Source organism: Nycticebus coucang, chromosome 11 (genome assembly GCF_027406575.1).
Source record: "Nycticebus coucang isolate mNycCou1 chromosome 11, mNycCou1.pri, whole genome shotgun sequence".
In the NCBI taxonomy this organism is placed as follows: Eukaryota; Metazoa; Chordata; class Mammalia; order Primates; family Lorisidae; genus Nycticebus; species Nycticebus coucang.
The window spans coordinates 11,053,387-11,073,155 of NC_069790.1; the positions used below are offsets into that span (position 1 = coordinate 11,053,387).

At 55.6% G+C, this 19,769-nt stretch overlaps 1 protein-coding gene across 9 annotated transcripts; it reads right to left on the minus strand.

Moving 5' to 3' along the window:
• Positions 1–1,376: 1,376 nt before the first annotated feature.
• ZMIZ2 (zinc finger MIZ-type containing 2) lies at positions 1,377–19,524 on the minus strand. Of its 9 annotated transcripts, none has more exons than XM_053608950.1 (19): positions 19,086–19,410; positions 12,122–12,233; positions 11,884–11,998; positions 11,303–11,505; positions 10,885–11,068; positions 10,339–10,599; positions 9,912–10,085; positions 9,319–9,396; positions 8,940–9,108; positions 8,317–8,494; positions 8,025–8,235; positions 6,816–6,921; positions 6,427–6,584; positions 5,387–5,454; positions 4,966–5,034; positions 4,458–4,702; positions 3,693–3,862; positions 3,364–3,606; positions 1,377–2,534 (listed from the first exon to the last, which is right to left on the minus strand). In XM_053608950.1, exons 2-19 carry the CDS (start codon positions 12,169–12,171, stop codon positions 2,427–2,429), a joined length of 2,790 nt encoding a protein of 929 aa, XP_053464925.1. In that variant the 5' UTR covers positions 12,172–12,233; positions 19,086–19,410; the 3' UTR covers positions 1,377–2,426. The 9 variants fall into 9 exon arrangements, 8 of the variants coding, with proteins under 8 accessions (XP_053464925.1, XP_053464926.1, XP_053464923.1 ...); XM_053608951.1 differs by having other exon boundaries at positions 8,317–8,461; positions 19,086–19,409; XM_053608948.1 differs by lacking the exon at positions 19,086–19,410 and adding an exon at positions 19,443–19,524 and having other exon boundaries at positions 8,940–9,396.
• Positions 19,525–19,769: the final 245 nt, after the last annotated feature.

The window sequence follows — 19,769 nt, forward strand, 5'->3', positions numbered from 1 at the left end:
GGTGACAAAGTACCTGTCTTTAAACAAAAACAGCATAATATTGTATTTTTTTTTTGTGGAGTGCCATGGTGTCATAGCTCACGGCAACCTCAAAGTCTTGGGCTTAAGCGATTCTCTTGCCTCAGCCTTCTAAGTAGCTGGAACTACAGGTGCCTGCCACAACACCCACATTTAGAGGCTGGTCTTGAGCTCAGGCAATCCACCCACCTCAGCCTCCCAGAGTGCTAGGATTATAGGTGTGAGCTACCGTGCTCAGCCTGAAATGAACTTTCATATCAAGTTTTTTCAGTTCCTGTTATTTCTGAGATGTACTCATGATGGGCCACAGGGCTGCAGTCCCCGTTCACTGCTTTATAATGTTCTGGAGTCTTCCCTCAATCACATATCCACCTGAGGATGGGCTTCTTGGTCGTTCACAGCATTTTGGTTGTCCCAGTCTCCTGGGTTCTCCATTCCTGGGACAGAGAAACATGATGCCCAGCACACCCATGACATATCAGAAACGGCCCCAGACAGACTGGCTGAGTGGGGCTGTACCCAGCCATCTCTGGCCCAGAGAGTGCCTGTGGCTGCTCCTTTCACTTTTCTCCACTTCTGTTCCTTCGGCAAAGAACAGAAAAGCTGGAAACAGAAGCTTTGTAAAAGGACAAGGGCACCCATCTGTGTGGTCTCAAATGTTTATGGCATTCAAGGCTCCTGCCCACACTGGACACCTCCCTCCCTCCCAGCCCTGTAGCGCTGAGCTGCCTTAGACCAACACCTGCCTCCAGCTCAGCATGGGGTGGGCCAAGGCCTTCACCATGGGCCTAAGGGTGTCAGGCACTCCCCACGGTCCCTATTTTCCCCAGTAGCTCTTGCCTCTCCCACCAGATGGGAAGGCCTTTAGGGCCCAGGACAGGAAGAGTAGAGGACCAAGCTGACAGGCAGATGGTGGCCAGGATACACCTCTTAACTCTGGAAGGGAAGCAAGCAGATAGCAGTTCCCCATGTTCAAAGCCCAGAGCTGGTGAGACCTTCAGCTGGGCTGGGGCCACCGGATAGTTGGTACTCTGTCCCAGGGTACCCTCAGGGAAGGTGACATGGTGGCAAATGTCTCTTCTAGGCAAGCCTGAGGCAGTTCACAAAACAGCACTCCAATTGAAGCCAATTTGGAAAATTCCAGGGAAAAGGAAATTTACCAAGGGGCGGGAATGGCTGAGCCTCGGCTTTCAACACTCAGATCTTGACCTGGGGCCTGAGAGCCATCCAAAGGTCACCTAAACCCCTAGAGCCAGCACAGGCCTTGTGGGCATAGAGGTTCGATCTCCAGACAAGCTGCTGGCTCCTGGGCACACCACAGCCCCTGGGGGTACAAAGGAGGGACTCGTCAGACCCACCAAGAGGGAGTCCTTTAATAGAGATCAGCACAGACAGGAGACACGACGGGGCCCAGGGCCCTGCTCACACGGGCTCGGGCCCTGAGCCAACAGATGCAGTGGCTTCTTCCTGCCCCACCCAGGTATGCCTGCAGGGTAGAGGCGAGAAGTGGCTTTAAAAAACACAGCTGTACTAATTCTTCACTTTCACAGAAAAGGGGGACTTGGGAGAGCAGCCCGTTGGAGAATTTTTACACAGAGCTGAGTCTGGAAGCCCACCCACCCCGAGTTGGGCCGAAGCTTGCTGTTCCTCCTCATGAGAGGTCCCTCCTGAGGGTCTGCGCACAGGAAGGAGCAGAACACACAGGGCAGGGCTGTACGACAGGAACATGCTGACTTAATAGCTTTTCCCTCCTTTTCCAGCTGTTCGTGTTTCTACACTATGTACATTGTTGTGCTTTATAGCTCCCTGCCTGCAGTCTCTGCCAGGCTGCTGGAGCTCAGGGGCGGTGGGAAACCTGATACCACACACGGCTGGGCTGCCAGAGCCCCAAGCCCCCAGGTGGCTGGCATCCAGGGGGTTCCAAGAGCTGGGCTGCTGGGCACAGGGGCTTTCAGTCCCTCGGACCTAGGGGACAGAGTCACCTCACCCCACCACATGGCCAGCTCTGTCTGGTTGAGGAATTGAAACAGAAGGGTCAATGCTGGACAATATGCAGGCTGGGTGGGAGCAGGCAGGGGTGAAGGAACGAGGTGCAAGGCCGTGAGATTGGGGCTGTGACGTGTGTATGGACGCGGCTGGGCAGGGGCATCCCAGCAAGAATGGTTCTGCAGCAGTGAGCCCGGTGGAAGAGGGTGGCAAGGGCTCTGCCCTGGGAGCCCCTCCCTCTAGGCAGAGGCTGCTTCTGGTTCATGGGCAGGGCTGGCAGTGGCGGGAGGCCCAGGCTCCAGGTGTGTGTTGGGGAGAGGTTCAGGGAGGACCACCAGGTGTCTCATGGGGCTGGGCATGAGGGGCAGGGCTGTGGTGATATCTGTGAGTATGGCCCCGCCAGGCCAGAGTTTAACACAGGATCAGTTATTCTCAAAGAGAGAGAGCAGGTCATCATTGCTGTTTGTAGGGAGGTCAGGTGGGCCCAAGTAGGACAGGAGCTCGTCCGGGTTGGTCAGTTCTGGGAGCAGCTGAGGACAAAGCAGACTATATTAAAAGCCATCCTGCCGTCGCCCTGCATTCTGGACCTGTCCCCAGGCCCAGTGGGGATGCTGAGCAGCTCCTCCCACCCCCAGGCTGAGAGCATGTGGCAGCCTGGGATCTCCCTGAAGAGGGCTGCTTTGGGACTAGGAATAACTCATGATATGCTGTTCGACACTACCAGGAATCAAGGTGCTCTCCTGGGGTGGCCCAGCTGCTCTGTATCCCCTACACACTGGGGGGTACACAGGCCTGCAAGGGGATCCCCAATGTGATTCCCCAAGGTGGCAGAATTCCAAGCCCCTAGAATTTTCTGCTTTGAGCTGCTCTAATTTTTTCCATGTTGAACTTCAGTGAATTTCTTTTATGGTCCAGGGACAGCCACCTGTCTTTCAGGCTATGAGTCTGGACTCCTACAGCACCTGTGAGTCAGGTGCTGAACAATCAGACAGGCCAGACTCTAGAGCAGCGGTTCTCAACCTTCCTAACACTACACCCCTTTAATACAGCTCCTGTGTGTCGTCACCCACAGGCTGAGAACTGCTGCCAACTGTGTTGGCAGCTTCCAGCCTGGTCTTTCCTGAGGACTCAGGCCCACTCCGGCATCTGGCTCCAGAGCCAGGCCACTCTCTCAACACACATGGCACATCCCCTTGTGCCCCCACCCCCACATTACTCCAGTGCCCAATTTGTGAACAAAGGAGCGGCTCTCCCAAAGGGATCATTGTCCTCTACAAGACTGTGGCCCCTGGGGACAATGGACACACCACCCCCAGCCCTATCTCCCACATGCTCCCCAGCTCAGGGCTCAATACTCACATCCAGAGCTGGTTCTGGGGCCTCCCCTGCCCCAGACATGCTGGGGGGCCCCATCACACCTGTGGCAGGACTGAAGGCCAGCTCGCCAGCTGGCCCTAAGCTTGCTTGGCCCAGGGGCTGCCGGGACGCTGGGGGAGGGTTTGGATGGTGCAGTTGGGGACCTGGAGGAGCCCCAAGGTTGGAGGTGTGCAGTCCTGGTGTCCCAGGATTATGGGTAGGGTCTAAGTGACCAGCTGGTGTCATCTGAAGACAGAGAGGGAACTTATTCAAATAGCCCCAGGGCTTCCTCGGGGGACACTGTCCCCTTTGCCCCTCAGGATGACACTGACCTGGCCTGGGAGGCAGGGAGCAGACTTCTCTGGAGTCAAGAGGCTGCTGGGAATGTCAGACTGGTAGGAGATGGAGGTTGGCCCCGGGGTGAATTCAGCAAGGGTTGGGGTGTTGGGCGTGGTGGGTGGGAAAGACTCAGGGAAGGTACCAGATCCCAGGAAGCTGGACCCTGCAAGAGAAGAGGCAGGGCCTGGGTGAGGGGTGGAGAAGGTCCTTGCTAGCAGAGGTGCCAGGAAGGAGGCTGGCTATGGTGGTGGGTGGTAGCAGTGCTCACCCACAAACAGCACCGGGAGTTTTGGAAGTTGCTACTTGAAAAGGGACTTTCCTCTCACTGCTGCCAGGGGGAACTGGCCTTGGAATATTCCTAGGAGTGAAGGCCTTGGAAGTTGCAGGAATGGGACCTGCCACAACCAAATATACCACACATGTGGGTAAGGCTCGGATGGAGTCCCCTCAAGGGGCCAGTGTGTGGCAATTTGCAGCCAAGAAAGTAAGGGTTTCCTTACTCCAAACTGGGGAAGGAAGTGAGGAAGGCCCTCTGCCTGTTTCCCAGAGTCATGGCCGAGAATGTGCCTGCACCACCACGTCCCTGAGGATTGCACGTGCAGGAATATGGGTACCCCGCAGCACACTCTGATTGGAACATTTAGACACTGGGTGCCTGGCCTGTGTGGCCATACTCTCAGGTGAGAAGACTGATCTGCAGAGGATGTATCATTCACCCAGAGTCATCTGAGGTTCAAGGCTGGGCCCTCTGTACTCACCCTGGCCGGGATAGTCGCTGGGGACAGGGGCTGAGGGGGACTGTAGGGGGGCAAAGGGGGCTGCACCAGGGCCCAGGGCTGCGATCATCTCCATCACGCTGGGCATGAGCACGTGGGCCGGGCTCACGGTGCGGCAGCGCTTCAGAGCCGGCCCGTCCGGCTCTTCTTTGATGTGCACGTCGGGCTTCACGGGCACCGGCTTCCAGCTGCACATGGGGTCAATGGTGATCTCCTCGTAGTCGGAGCTGGGCAGGGACACGGGGGCTGGTCACCTCCTGCCCTGCTGCCTGCCCCGAGCAAGCTTCCAGCCCCTCCACTCAAACACTCGCTGCCACCCAGGACCTTCTGTGCTCAGGTCGGACACGACATTGTCTCTGGCCTGGAATCGAGCACACTGAGTGGTGGAAAGAGACTGGACATTGGCACTCGGCAGGGGCATCCCCCACCCGGTCCTGGGGTTGCCCTCTGGTAGCCACAGATGCTGGGGGTACAGGAAGAGGACGCTTACTTCTGAATGTAAATCAGGATACCCAGCATGTACTGGTCCACCTCCAGGCCCTCCAGCAATGCTGTCTTGCTATAGAAAACACAGGGACACAGCTCAGAGGCCTTAGCCAACCTCACCTGGGCACCAGACCTGTCATTTCTCAGCCTCATCGACTGCTTGAGGTGACCCTGCACAAGGCAACCCTGCATGAGGCAATGGTACAAGATGACCCTGTGTGGATTGTATGAAGTGACCTTGCACAAGTGACAGGGTAAGATGGCCCTGGGTAAAGCCACCCTGTATGAGGTCTCTGCACTTCGCCGTCTGGCCTGTGCTATGACCTCTTCCACCAGCTTTGTGTGTTTGGTGACATGTTTAGAGGTTCACCCATGAAGCCTCTAAGGGCCCTTCCCTAATCACATGCCACGTCTCTGAGACTTACTTGCACACAGGGCACCTCCAGGTACCCCGCTCACAGTTGAGCTGTAGGTATGACTCCAGGTCAAAGCACTGCAAGACAAGGTAGAGAGAACATTTGTAACTATGGGATGGGGCGGGGAAGATCTGGCCACTCTGTGGTCTGTTTTCAGGGACAAGTGTCTTGTTCATATGCACAAGAGGCCTCTCAGCAGCTCAGCGCCGGTAGCTCAGTGGTTAGGGCGCTGGCCACATGCACTGGAGCTGGTGAGCTCAAACCTGGCCTAGGCCTGCTAAACAACAACAACAACAAAATAGCTGGGCATTGTGGCCGGCACCTGTAGTCCCAGCTACTTGGGAGGCTGAGGCAAGAGAATCGCTTAAGCCCAAAAGTTTTCAGTCATTGTGAGCTGTGACACCACCGCGATCCAATAAATAAAAAAGAAAAATACCAGCACAGAGCAGTTTGTGCAGAAGCTGCCAGTGTGTAACCAGAAATGGAGGGGTGGGTGGCCACCTGTAGAGGGAGGGCAGAAAGAAGACTGCACCCTGCACCCTATAACTTTAAAAACTGGAACCCCATGAATACAGCAGCTAGGAAAAAAAAGATCATATTTAGAAGAATAAACCACCCAGCCTCAGGGAAGTCAGGTTCACTTGCCCCCAGCCAGCCTTTCTGTCAGCCTGATGGTCGAGGCACACAGAATCTAAGCCTGCCCCAGAGAATGAGGCTCATGTATCAGCTCAAAATACTTTTTTTTTTTTTTTTTTGGTAGAGACAGAGTCTCACTTTATCACCCTCGGTAGAATGCCATGGAGTCACAGCTCACAACAACCTCCAACTCCTGGGCTTAAGCGATTCTCTTGCCTCAGCCTCCTGAGTAGCTGGGACCACAGGTGCCCGCCACAATGCCTGGCTATTTTTTTGTTGCAGTTTGGCCGGAGCTGGGATTGAACTTGCCACCCTCAGTATATGGGGCTGGCGCACTACTGAGCCACAGGCATCGCCGCTCAAAATACTTTAATGGTAACAAACTTTGGCAATGCTCTGCAATAGCCACACACCTGTATGTGGCGACAGTCGTGACCGCGGGCGGGAAGCTGGATCCTGCGGAAAGTGATGGGGCACTTCAGGGACACCTTGATAGCAGTCTGCTCTACCCCGTCCTCTCCGTTGGGCCCAGGGGTGCCAGGGATGGTGCCGCTGCTGAAGTTCCGCTTTACTGACATCAACAAGGGAAAGGACTTGAGTAAAAGTCCCCAGGATGGGGAGGCTGTCAACGGGAAGGCCAATCAGGGACCCAGTCACTGCTTGAGGTACAGCTCTGAAGGGCCACCTGAAGCTAACCGCTGCCCCCACTGCAGAGCCACCTGCCCGAAGAGATGTATGTGTGTGACATGGCGAGGTGCCTGGACAGGCTGTCCAGTGGCCAAGGGGTGGGAGGGACACTCACTCTTGGTGATGCAGTGCTCAGCCGGCAGGAGGCGCTTCTTAAGGAGGCCCTGCAGCACAGAGCGCACAGACGGGCGATGCACCAGCTGCAGCACGAAGAGGTGGGACTACAACAGAACAAAAGGATGTCATGAGGGTTGCAGGCAGGGGGACGCTGGCCAGGGAAGGTGTGTGTGGTCAAGGGGTGCTGGGGCAAGGGAGGGCCAAGGGGCTGAGGGCGGAGTAAGATGGGGCAATGGATGTAGGCCAGACCAGCCACATTCCTCAGTAGCTGGGTCCTGTCCTCCTCTGAGTGCTGACACTCAGGCTGGGCACCTGCTGCCTCTCCCCTGGGAGCCCAGTGAACCTGGCCTCAGTTAGGTAGCACAATGCTCCCACCCACTTCCACAGCCACCTCTACAGCTGTGCTGTGCTTCCTGCACTTGCTGTTCAACCACCACCTAGTCCTTACCTCACTGTCAGAACACTATCACCTGAAGTCTCCCTGTCTCCTGCTCACACAGCCACTGTAACTGACACTGGGTCTGTGTTCAACCCTCCCAAGTCCCACAGACCCACAGAACGCGGGATCTGAGCTGTCCCTCCAGGGCCCTCACAACTGGCTGGCTAAAACCAGGTGATGCCTGCCTGATGCACTGGGGACCCTGAGCTCCCTGAGCTTTTTGCACAGCTTGGTTTCTCTTACATCATTAATGTGAATATCAAATCTAGTAAATTTGTTCTAACTGGAAAACAGCTAGGTGTATTTAACTGGATCCCTTTTCTTTTTTTTGCAGTTTTTGGCCAGGGGTGGGTTTGAATCCACCACCTCCGGCATATGGGGCTGGTGCCCTACTCCTTTGAGCCACAGGCACCGCTTTGGATTCCTTTTCTTTTTCTTTTTTTTTTTTTGCAGTTTTTGGCTGGGGCTGGGTTTGAGCCCGCCACATATGCTGGAGGTGGCCGGTGCTCTACTCCTTTGAGTCACAGGCATCACAATGGATCCCTTTTCTTAAAGGGCAAGAACAGATTAAAATGGAAGCTACAAAGAACAAGGAGCATCCGTTTACTTAAAAAATAAAGCCCAGTCCTGCCCTGCCCCACACCCCCAACAGGGTATAGCAGGCAGCCATAAAGTAGGCAGTGGCAGGATCTGAGAGTGGGGGCCTGCTCTCCCCATTACACAGCCCTGCCCTCCATGCCACCCCCCAGCCCTGCTGGGAGCACGCACACAGCAGCAGGCAGTGACAGTGATCTGGATGGTATTGCGGCCCGGCTGGCACACATGCTTCAGATAGAGAGGCTTGTGTGAGGTCTTGTTGTCTCCGCGCTCGATGGTAAGTGGTGTGGCATTGACGCTGACCTGCACTGAGGCTGGCCAGTTGGTGTTCATCTGCCGGTCCTCATGATGGTAGCACTTGAACTGCAGCTCCAGGTCAGGTCTGCTCAGGAACATGGGACTGAGATTGTGCCAGGAGGCATGGAGGACATACGGGGGCCAGGCAGGTGCCAGAGGGGCTCACCTCAGCATCAGGGTCTTATAGACGGAGTCTCGGAGTTGGAAGACATGGTTGCTCACAGCCAGGTTATGTTGCAGGCGGAAGGGCTCCAGGACCACTCCATCCCGCACAGGGAAGGTTAGCCGCAGTTCGTCACAAGGCCCACTTCCTGGGAGCAGAGCCCAAGCTGGTCTCCCAGGCACTAGAGTAGGGTAGTTGACCCCCAGGTACCCTTGATGCAGGGATCCTGGTGCCAGGAACCCCTCCTGCTGGGCATTGCTTGGCAGGCCTGAGTTGCCCTGGTGTTGGGGCTGTGGTCTCTCTCCTAAGACCCTGGACTAATGGTCCAATATTCCATCCTGCCCCAGTCTCCAAGCCCAGTGGCCCCTAAACTACGACAGGGGAACATGACCCAACCCAGACAGAAGGTATTTCCATGCTTTCAGAGAGATGGGGAGGCCAAAATGTACACATGGGTACTTTTCTAGAGAGAAGATTCAAGAAGTGATTTGTCTTTAAGATGGAATCTTTGTCTTTTCTTAAGAATCTGGCAGCTATTCCTTCCTGCAGGACTTGCTGGAGTCCCAGGATTCCCCATGCCCCCTTGGCCTTGTCACCACTGTCATCCCAAGAATAGACAGACTCACCAGAGGGCGATGGGTGCAAGGAGCTGAGGCTGGGCTTGAGGTCGGGCAGGAAGGGAGACTTGACCTCCTGGCTTGGGGACATGTATGGGACGCTGCTGCTGGGGGTCATAGGTGGTGTGGGATTTCCCGGCAGAGGGGAACTGGGGTAGCCCGGGATGGAACGGGCAGGCTGTAGGTTTAAGCACAAATAGTCAAGGTAGAATGGCAGGGTGGGTGGGGGTGGAGTCTGCTCATGAGCAGCCTCTGAGAACCACAAGAACAAAGGTAGGTAGGAGGCAGCCCCACAGGTGCCTGGTTGGGCACCCACCCTTCCTCCTGCCTGGGTACCCTCTCTCCGTGTGCCCACCCCATGAGCCTCCCGGCCCATCTGGGCCCCTACCCCACTCAGGCTGGGCTGGCTGTAGCTGATGCTGCCCCCGTTGAAGCTGGTGCCCTGCCCGTTGAACTGCTCTGTGGGCTACGGGAGAGAAAACCGCATGCGCCTGGAGCTCCAGCCTGCTCCCCAATGGGCCCCCTGTCTTTATGTTCTTGTATATTCCAAATAATCAACAGGGAACATCAATGACTTCATAATGTAAAAACATCACCACTGAGGAGAAAGAAGTGACCCCACACACCTGGGAAGACCCAGGTGCACTCCACCCCCACTCCCACACCCAGACAGGGTTAATAGCTGGCAGTGAGAACCTGTCCCCTCACTGGGCTTCTCTACAGCGAGCAGAGGGAATGGGGACACTTTTCCATAAAGGTTTTTCAGATATATCGGGTGCCTGCCTGTTGCTCCCTGCATCAAATCTCCACCACAGGTTCTGGAACTGGACCTCCCATCTCAGGAGCAGCTCCTGCACTGGTTGGAAGCCCATCCCCCTCAGCCAGCCTGTTGCTCTTGAGGGCAAGACTGTCTCAAGGTCCCCTGTGTCCTAAAGCACTTGGCATGGGGCCCAGAACAGGGCCTGGTGGAGCCAGCCCTACCTTGTAGTGCAGTCCCACGGGGCCAGGCATGGACAGGGACTGGCCCATGCCCTGCTGCAGTGGCAGCCTATGCCCAGGGTAGGAGGGGGCAGGGGGCTGCCCAGGGCCAGGCGCAAACTGGGCAGTGCTGGGCGTATACTGGCCTCCTTGCAGGTACTGCTGCCCTGGATACACCTGAGGAAGAGGCAAAATGCCCAAGGGGAGAGAAGTATCAGAGGACCCAGTTCCAGAAGCAAAGCAGCATCTCCTGTGCCATGGGGTTTGGGGTGTGGGGGCTTCCTGGTCCTCTTAGGAACTCTGTTGTGGCACTGTCAGGAACAGGCCATTCTCTCTCACGTGCAGACGCCTCCTCTTACCACAGCTCTGAAGGTGCTTGGGTGAGAGAGTCAGCACCCAGGGCCCCAGGCATGGTGACCTTAACACTCACCTCGGAGTAGGCTCTCTTGACCCCCTGTCGGGGAAGTGGCTGAGCCTGGGGAGGCCCAGAGTACCCATGCTGGGGCAGGCGTTGCCCTGCATACAAGGGTGTCATTCCTGCTGCCCGGGTGGGGTTCATGGCCATGGGGGAGAGGCCAGAGGGACCCATCACCCCTCCCATGCCTGTAGGGTTTATGCCAGCGGGGACACTGGGCCCCCGGGGACCTCCATGCTGCAAAAACTGGTTGTTAAAAGACTGTCCAGCCCCCATCTGGGAAGAGAAAAAAGAAGATTGGTCCAGGCCCCACCCACAAAGATGGCACCCAAAAGATGGGCATACCACCCACTCACCACTGTGAGCACTACACTCTCTCACAGACCACCCCAGGGCCCTATCTACACATCTCCTTTCCTATCATCTCTCTTTCCCTGTCCTCATAAGTCCCTGGCACATTCTGTGCTTATCCCTGGACTCCCACTGCCATGCTGAGTCCCAACCCCCAGTCTCAAGCTGGCTGCTATGAGAGGGGAGCTGCTAGGAAGGATGTAGACTCACCGCTCCATACTGGCTCAGCTCCTGGCTCTGCTTTTCCTGGAGGGCAGCCACCGTGGCTGTGGCTGTGGCCGTGGCCGTGGCTGCAGCAGCAGCCACAGCAGCAGCAGCAGCTGCTTGTGTAAAGTCGGTGGAGGGTCGTGCAGCATGTGAGGGAAGGCCCAGGCCTCCTGGTCCACCTGCATACCTGTAAGAGACATTGGACTGCCACACTCTCTGCAGGGGCTCTTGAGGGCCAGGCCCAGCTTACCCTGGGGCATGCAGCACCCACAGAGAGCCCATCCTTCCTAGACTCTCACTGTAGCTGCTGGAGCCCGTGGAAAGCAGAAAGGCAACATCCAACTGGTCAGCATCATGGTTCTGAGGTATCTACCAGGTCAACTGCTCCTAGCACACCTGCCAGGTGGAGGGACCTGCTTACCCAGTGGTGAAGCTGGGGCCCGCAGGGTAGCCCCCACGGCCGTACACGCCTTGCTGCACGTATCCCTTGCTGGTGCTGCCTTCAGCAAATGCCTGCTGTCCTAGGCACTGCGGGGAAGTCAAGGCAGAGCTGCCACCTGCCACGCCAGGCATCATGGAGCCACCAGAGGGGCTCCCTGCAGGGCCCATGGGGTTCCCTAAAACCTACGAAGAATCAGGAATCACTAAAGGGAAGCAGCCAGACAACTCACTTTAAGTAGTGGCTCTAAAGTGATAAAAACTAAGAGGCCTGGCAAGTATGGAGCAGCGCAGGGGGCGGGAAGCTGCAGAAGGGGGAAGCAGCTGCCCACAGGTCAGGTCAGGGTGGTCTGTGGAGGCTGGGAGAACACAGAAGGATGCTCCACAGCAGGTATGAAAGGAGAACCAGTGTCCAAAGACTTGGGAGTCTCAGGAGGCCCTGTCCTCGTGCCTCGGCCTCCCCATCCTTACCTCTTAGCCTCCTTATGTCTTGGAGCTCTAAGAAAGTACTAGGCTCTGCCAAGGCTCTCGCTCCTGGAGGGTAGGACCTAGATGGCTGCCTACCTGGCTCTGTGTTGCGTTGCCGACTCCCCACACAGTAGTGACCACAGACAGCGATCCAGCTGGCTGAGTGGCGCTTTGTTGCCAAGGCACAGACTCATATGCGAATGAACCATCACTAAAGAGAGAGAGGCTGATGAGGCCTGGGTGAGGAGGCCATAGGTGCCAAAGAGCCCAGGACCTTCCAGAAACACTGCCCCACCCAGGGCCTGCGAAGGCGGGTAGAGCAGCCCACACTCACCCATGTGGTGTGGGGGGCAAGGCAGGTTTCATGGGGTTCATGGAGTTCATTGGCGACAGGGCAGCCTATAGGCCGGGTCTGTCAGTGCTTATCTGGGACTCAGCTGCTCTGGCTGCCAGACAGAAGGGAAGGGATATTAGTTGAGATGCAGCCAAGATACCTTTTCAGCAGCGAGGAGGAAGCCCAGAGCCCCAGGCCTCATCCATTCCTCTGGCAGGGACCTCTGGGCCCTGGAGGGCTGGGCAGTGGGCAGCTGACCTTGCAGACCAAGCCTGAAAGCCAGTATGAAACCTTTTTGACCTGGGCCCTGCCAGGCAGAGCTGCTGGGTCAACCCTGGAAACAGATTTCCTAATCCCAAATACTTCCCACACCCTCCATCCTACACCAAGGCCTAGATGTCCACACAAAGCCAGGGAGAATCCTGGCAGCCCCACAGCACCTGGGGGCTAGAGAGCACCTGGTTACCAGGAGCCCCTTAAAACATCCTAAGGTAGAGGACAGAGGGCCAGTGGAGGGGATGCCCTAGTCAAGGCCTTGCCTACTCTTAAACAGTCCAGGTAACCAGGGAGGAAGAGGCCTGTCTCTGGGGCCAGGAAAGCCAAGAGGGGGAATGCAGGGGCATGGTGACTGGCCTGTGGGGAGGGATGGAGGGGGCAGCAACTCAAGTCCAGATGCCAGCCCTTCCCATTGGGAGGGGCTCTCCCCAGAGCAGATGGGCTCCAGACCAGGGAGAAAGAAGAACTAGCCCAGATTTCACCATGGGGGTGGTGGTGGTGAGGGGCGGTGCTGCCTGGAGCTGATATGGGTACACCCAGGCCAGGCAAACAGACCCGGCCCCCATAGGCCCATTGGTGACACCCTCAGCGAGTTTCCAAAAGGCAGGCACATGAGCACACACACACACAAAGCACAATAGGTGGACGGGTGGGGACCCACAGACACAGCAAGGGGCCATGACATGGCCAGTATTTAAATGAGAGAGGGTCACTTGAACTACCTCTGAGAGCTGGGGCTAGGTGTACACTGGGGACTCAGAGACCAGGACAGGGCAGCAGAGGGCGGCAGATGAGCAGAGAATGCAGCCAGCTGATCCTGGTGGGACCAGCTGCTGACAACATGGGACTGCCCCCCACTGTGCTAGGTTTGTTCCCTCCATTTAGTAAACAGCTGCAGAAGTGACCACACCTCCAGGCTGGTTCTGGGCCGCGCCCTCCCACACTGCCACAGCAAGCTCATTATGGAAGTGGACCCAGACATTCCCTGGGGCTCTCATGGGCACTGCCTTGGTCCTGACACCCCAGGGCCACCTTCGGCGCCCACCTCGGCCTGCTGTAATCGGAGAGGTGCAGCACTGGGTGAGGCCATTTAAGCTGATTCTCAAGGAGGCCTTGGGGGAGGCCAGGGACTGTTCTGTCCTGGATATCCCTGCCTCTTAGGGGCCACCACGCTGACATACACGCAGACACACCACTTGGGCACGCTGACCTCTGGCATTTCCATTCTGCCACCCCAGCACTCACAAGGCCTCTGCACCTGGCACAGAAGAGAGAAGGTAGTCCCAGCACCCACCTAACCCTAAGGCTGACGCTCCTGTGTGCCAACCAGGAGCCTCACTCACAGCACAGCACCTACTGAGAAAGGAACAGCGTCACCTGCTCTTACAAATACAGACCCAGGGGCTCCACGGCGTGAGCCATGCCCAGAGCCAGTGAGAGGTAGAGGTCTTCCACTGCACCTGCCCACTGCACTTGTCCCATGAGCACTGGGACTGGGAGAGGAGGGATGATGGAAAGGAAGGAGGTCTGAGCTTCCTCACACCTCAGATGATGCTAGTCTAGTCTCCTCCCCCAGACCAAGTCCTGCCCAAGAAGCAGAGGCCAGAAAAAGCAGGAGCTCACGGCTCAGAGCTCCTGGATTCTGGGCAGTGACAGGACTGGGAGCCAGGATGGTCCAGCTGGGCAAGGGAGAGCTGACAACCCCAGTTCCACTGTCCTACTCTGCGATGGTGCTGCTGTGGGTAAGGGGTACCTGGCAACAGCCAGAAACTCTTCCCCAGACCTGCTGGGTGGGGTGTGAGGCAGCCAAGCATGGATGTATAAGGCAGATACAACAATCAAAAATGTGTGGTATTGACAAAGGAACAGGCCAAGGGAAGAGACTAGAGAACATGAAACAGACCCACACAAATACCCTCAACTGATGTTTGACAAAGGCACAAGAGCAATTCAGTGGAGGAAGGACTGCCTTTCCAACAAACGAACAAACAGGACTGGAACAACTGGACATCTGTAAGCTAACAACAACAACCAAAAAAACACTAAAACTTAATACTTTATACAGAAAGTAACTCAAAATGGCTTTACAAAATTAATGTAAAACATAAAACTATAAAATGTTTAGAAAGCTGGGCACAATGGCCCAGACCTGGAATCCCAGAACTTTGGGAGGCCAAGGTAGGAGGACTGCTTGAGGCCAGGAGTTGGAGACCAGCTTGAGCAACATAGCAAAACTGTCACTACAAAAAAGTTTTTTGTTTTTTTTTTGAGACAGAGTCTCACTATGTCATCCTCATTAGAGAGCTGTGGTGTCACAGCTCACAGCAACCTCAAACTCTTGGGCTTAAGCAATTCTTTTTCCTCAGCCTCCCAAGTAGCTGGGACTACAGGCACCTGCCACATGCCGGCTATTTTGGGTTTTTTTTTCATTGTTGTTATTGTTGATTGGCAGGCCAGGGCCAGGTTCAAACCCCCAAGTCGCTGGCTGGGGTCCTAGCCGCTGAGCTATAGGTGCAGAACCACTACAAAAAAGTTTTTAAAAATTGCCTAAGCATGGTGGCATGTGCCTGTAGTCCCAGCTATTCAGGATGCTGAAGTGGGAGGATCACTTGGGCCCAGGAATTTGAGGTTACAGTGAGCTATGATCATGCCATTGCAGTGCAACCTGGACAACACAGTAAGATGCCATCTCTTAAAAAACAAAAACAAAAATCTCTTGACCTAGCTGAGATACCAAAAATTTTTCTCTTATGCATTATCATAAACTTTTTTCAAAAAAGGGTCTCACTTTGTTGTCCAGGCTGGAGTGCAGTGAGGCAATCATAGCTCACAGCAGCCTCCAACTTCTAGGCTCAAGTGATGCTCTCACTTTTGCCCTCACAAAGTACTAGAATTACAAGCGTGAGCCACCTTGCTTGGCTTGCTCTGCAGGCAAAGAGTTTTACACTGGACACCAAAAACATGATCCATAAAAGAAAAAAGTTGATAAACGGGGCTTCCTCAAAATTAAAAAATTTTCCTGTATGAAAGACCCTGTTGAGATGAAAAGACAAACTACAGGCCAGGAGAAATATTTGCAAAGTGCATACCCAGCAAAGGACTAGTATTCAGAACAAATAAAAAATGCCCCAAATAAAAGAAAACAAAACAAAAAAACTAATGAGAAAATAAGCAAAGAAACACGAGACACTTCACCAAAGAGGATATACAGATGGCAAATAAGCATATGAAAAGATGTTCAGCATCACTCGGCAGTAGGGAAATGCAAATTAAAACCACAACGAGATATCACTACACATCTATCAGAATGGCTAAAATTAAAATAGTGACATCACTAAATGCTGGCAAGGAGAAACTGGATCTCTCACACATTGCTGGTGGGAATGCAAAATGCACAGCCACTCTGGAAAACAGGATGGCCATGTCTTACAGGATTAAGCATGCCACTACCACAGTCGCCCGCCAACTGCACTCTTGGGCACTTATCTGGAGAAATAAAAACATAGGTTCACATAAAAACCTGTACATGAATGTTTATGGCTGCTTTACTCGTAATAGCCAAAGAATGGAAAAAGCCCAGAGATCCTCCAGTGGATGAACAGTTAAACCAACTGTGGTACATCCACAGCCTGGATGCAATAAGCAGGAATAGACTACCAATACACACAACAAATTGAATGAATCTCCAGGGAATTATACTGAGTGGAAAAAGCCAATCCTAAAAGGCTGCGTGATTCTTTTTATTTGGTATTCTTAACACACATACACCCCCCAATTAGGGAAATGGAGAACAGATTAGTGATTGCAGAGGTTAAATGTGTGGAGAGGGGAGAAAGGTACTCATCTTTCCTCCCTTTCCATAACTTTGGTAGGGGAGAGGTGGGTGTGAATATGAGGAGGCAACAGGAGGAGCTCTTGACTGTATCAATGTAGTGTCCTGGTGTGACACTGTATTATAGTTTTGCAAGATGTTACCACTGGAGGAAACCGGGTAAAAGATACACGGGACCTGTGTTATTTCCTACAGCTGCATATAATCCCCAATTAGCCCAAAATAAAAAGTTTCAATACAAAACAGTTACTACCACCAGCCCTCTTTCTCCTCAGAAGTCTCCTGACAGTCTTTTCCCACCACAGAGCTGGTTGGGTTGGCCTGCTTGGCTTTGCTGCACCCAGAAACACAGGGAGGGAGAGGGAGAGGGAGGGAGGCAGGCAGGCAGGCAGACAAGCAGATGACCTCCCAGCCCCATGCACAACTGCCTTTCAGGTCACCTAGGGCAGCAGCTCCTCAACTTCAGTGCATCAGAATCAGCTAGTGGGCTAGTGACAACAGGCTGCCCAGACCCACCCCAAGTCAGCTGGTAGGGGCTGGGACTAAGCCTTGCATTTCTAACAAGTTTGCAGATGCTGTTGCTGCTAGTCCAGAGACCACAGTTTGAGAGCCTCAGATCTAGGAAATACAGAGAGCTGGGGAGAAGGGAGACAGGGCAGGCAGAGGGCGGAGAGCTCACAGCAGCCTCCTTTGTCACATGGGCCTGGGGAATTCCACCCTTGATGTTTCTCTGCTGTGGACAGAGACCACAAGCATTTCCAGTTCCCCCCAGCTTACTCCTCATCATACAGGGGAATTTCCTGCTGAGCTCCTGAACTCACACCTCTGGTCACCTCTCTGGGAAGCCTCCGCTCCCCAGATCTGATATCCTTGACCCTCTGCTCCTGGCCATAGGAAGGCACTCTGTGGGTACACACACTCCTCCCACCTTCTGCTCTGAGGCAGGGCTGGGAACAGACCTGGAGCCCAGATCCCAGATTGTGCACGGTCTATGCTCACCTTGAGGGCTTACTGCCTGAGGCTCTCCCTGAACCCCAACTCCAGTTGTAGCCAGGACGCCTTAACAAAGTAGCTCTAGATAGAAGTCAGTCTAGAAGGCCATACACCTTTATGGGGGTCAGGTCACATTCTCCCTCTAGAAACAGCTACAAAAAACTCACTACCCAGACCTCTCTCCCCTAGGTGCACCCCCAAAACTCGCTGGGTTGGCCTGGTTCACTGTGCTGTATCTGGTCAATCTGAGTTTCCCACCATTGCCACCTCTCTGCCTGCATGGTCACTAGGAGCAGGACTAGCAAGCGGGGCAGACTCCAGGAGGGCAACCTTGTGGCAGGCAACTCTTCCCAAAGGTCACCAATCAGAACTCACTATCTTCGAGAATGCAAGGTCAGGTTCCAGTTCAAGGGAAGCTGGGGTCAAAGAGTCTCAGAGAACTGATGGCTCTGGAGTGGGGAAGAAGCTGGGTCCTTGGCACCAAAAGGTGGGGTGCTCATATGCACACGTAGATAGAAGTCCTTGTCTCCTCTACCTGTGAGGCCACAACCACTGACCAGCCTAAGTGTGGGGCTAATTCAGGATGCCAGAGTTCATCAAGAAGTCCAGGAATAAGCAATGGCCAGAAGTGGGATATTACAGCTAAGAGATATTTCAGCTGGCCTCAGTTTACAATGTATAAAATGGGTATCTGGTGACACACAGGACTGAGAAACATGACCACCTTCATGTCGTTAGCCCTTGGAGATCAATCCCAATTATCGGGATGCTCCCTAAATATTGGGCTTGTCCTTCACAATTCTACACCTACAATTCTCTCACCTGCTGCTTCTCATTTATACTTCCAGACTGCAACCATTCCCTGGGTGTGACAAGGGCCTTGAGGTCAGTCAGTACAGCTGGGTGAAGTCAAAATTCCCTCACTTGTCCTGTTTCCACTCTCAAGGTTTAGAACTTGGTGTGAGTCTGTGTCTATTTTATTCATAACCATCATGGTCTTTGACCAAATCATATGTTCTGCGTGTATCTCTGTGAACTATTCTGTGATAACACAAATGACTTATCACTGACTATTACCTGGCAAGAGGGCAACCAGGGAGAAAGAGGAGGCAGAGCACTGCTGAACTGGGAAGGTCCAGGACAGTAAGGGAACAGGGATGGTGGTGGTAGTGTCAGGGCAGGTGGAGAGGTAAACAAGGCACCCGGTGTGTGTATGTGTGTGTGTGGAGGGGGTGGGGGGGTTGTCAGGACACCAGGGAAGACAAGGCACCCCAGCATCTGAGCTTCAGTATGTGCTGTTGGTAAAGGGGTGTCCCCATCAAACCCACAGCTGAAGACTGTCATGTCAGCGTTGTCCAGCCCAGGAGCGGCGCGGCTCCCAGGTCAGTGATGGCCTCCGCGGGCCCCCACATCGTCATGCTGGTGTGTAAGTGGGAGCAGAGGGGCATACTGTGAAGGTGAGACCACCTGGCTCCAGAGCGAGGAATGGCCAGGTTGGGGCGAAGGCCCGGTCAGACTCTACAGCTCAGAAGAACCTCGGGGGCCGCTTACACCCCTTGGTCGGCCCGCAACAAAGACTCAGGGAAGGGTGGGACGACCCTGACACCCACGGGGCCGTGTCTGCCAGAGATCACGACGCACGCGTGGCAGGTCCTGGCAGGTGGGTGACAGAGCCCCTCGTCCCAGCTCAGCCGTGAAGACCCCGTGGGCACCGCAGCGGGACGAGGGCACCCTGGGGGACCAGCCGCACCTGCCCGTCAGCCCACACCTGCTGGCTCGCACCTGCCGCACCTGCCCGCCCCCGCCGCCCCGCACCTGCCCGCAGGCGGCGTAGCCAGGCACCACCCCCAGGGCCCCGCTCACCTCCGCCCGGCCCAGCCCGGCCCCTTGCCGCGGCGGCCCTCGGCCCGCGCCGCTCCATGCGCTCAGCCCGCCCTCCGCGCCGCCCGCCGCCCCGGGGCCACCGCCGCCCGCGCCATCGCGCCGCCGCCCGTTCCGAGGGCACAATGGAGCCGCCGCCGCGCCGCTCATGCATATGCATGACGCCGCGCCGCCGGTCCCGCCTCCCAGGCCAGAGTAGCAGAGCCCCGAGCTCCAGCTCGGGGCAGGGGAAGCCGCGGGCCGGCACGACCAATGGTGGCGGGGTGGACCCAGGGCTGCAAGCCGGGCAGTCGGGAGGCGCGACCTGACCGTGACCTGCTCCCCCGAATCCCTCCACACCTTTCCGAACGCGAGGTTGGCGGAGCTACCGCGAGCTTCCTGCTAGCTGCCCGCCAGGGTGGGGCGGAGCCGGGCGGAGGGGGCGTGGCCGGGGAGGAGGTGGGGTCAATGTGTCGGGGAAGGGGAGGGAGAGAGGCGGGGCCAAGGGGCCGGGGCGGGGCCGAGCGGGGGCGGGGGTTAGGGCCAGGATAATGGTGCGAGGCCTGGCAGAGGTGGCCAGGGTCAGGACACTCGTGCTGGGCCGGGCAGAGGAGTCACCCTCCCTCACAATCGCCCCGCCCGGCCCTGCTTCACTCCCAGAGCCCTCTGGTGTAGTCTTCTCTGCCT

Coding starts and splice junctions, on each gene's coding strand:
- ZMIZ2 (XM_053608948.1), bottom strand. CDS start 12,171: ATGAACTCCATGAACCCCATGAAACCTGCCTTGCCCCCCACACCACAT. Junction 8,495..8,939: donor CTTGCACCCATCGCCCTCTG/GTGAGTCTGTCT, acceptor ACCCTACTCTAG/TGCCTGGGAGACCAGCTTGG. Junction 3,863..4,457: donor CAGCGACTATCCCGGCCAGG/GTGAGTACAGAG, acceptor CTTCTCTTGCAG/GGTCCAGCTTCCTGGGATCT.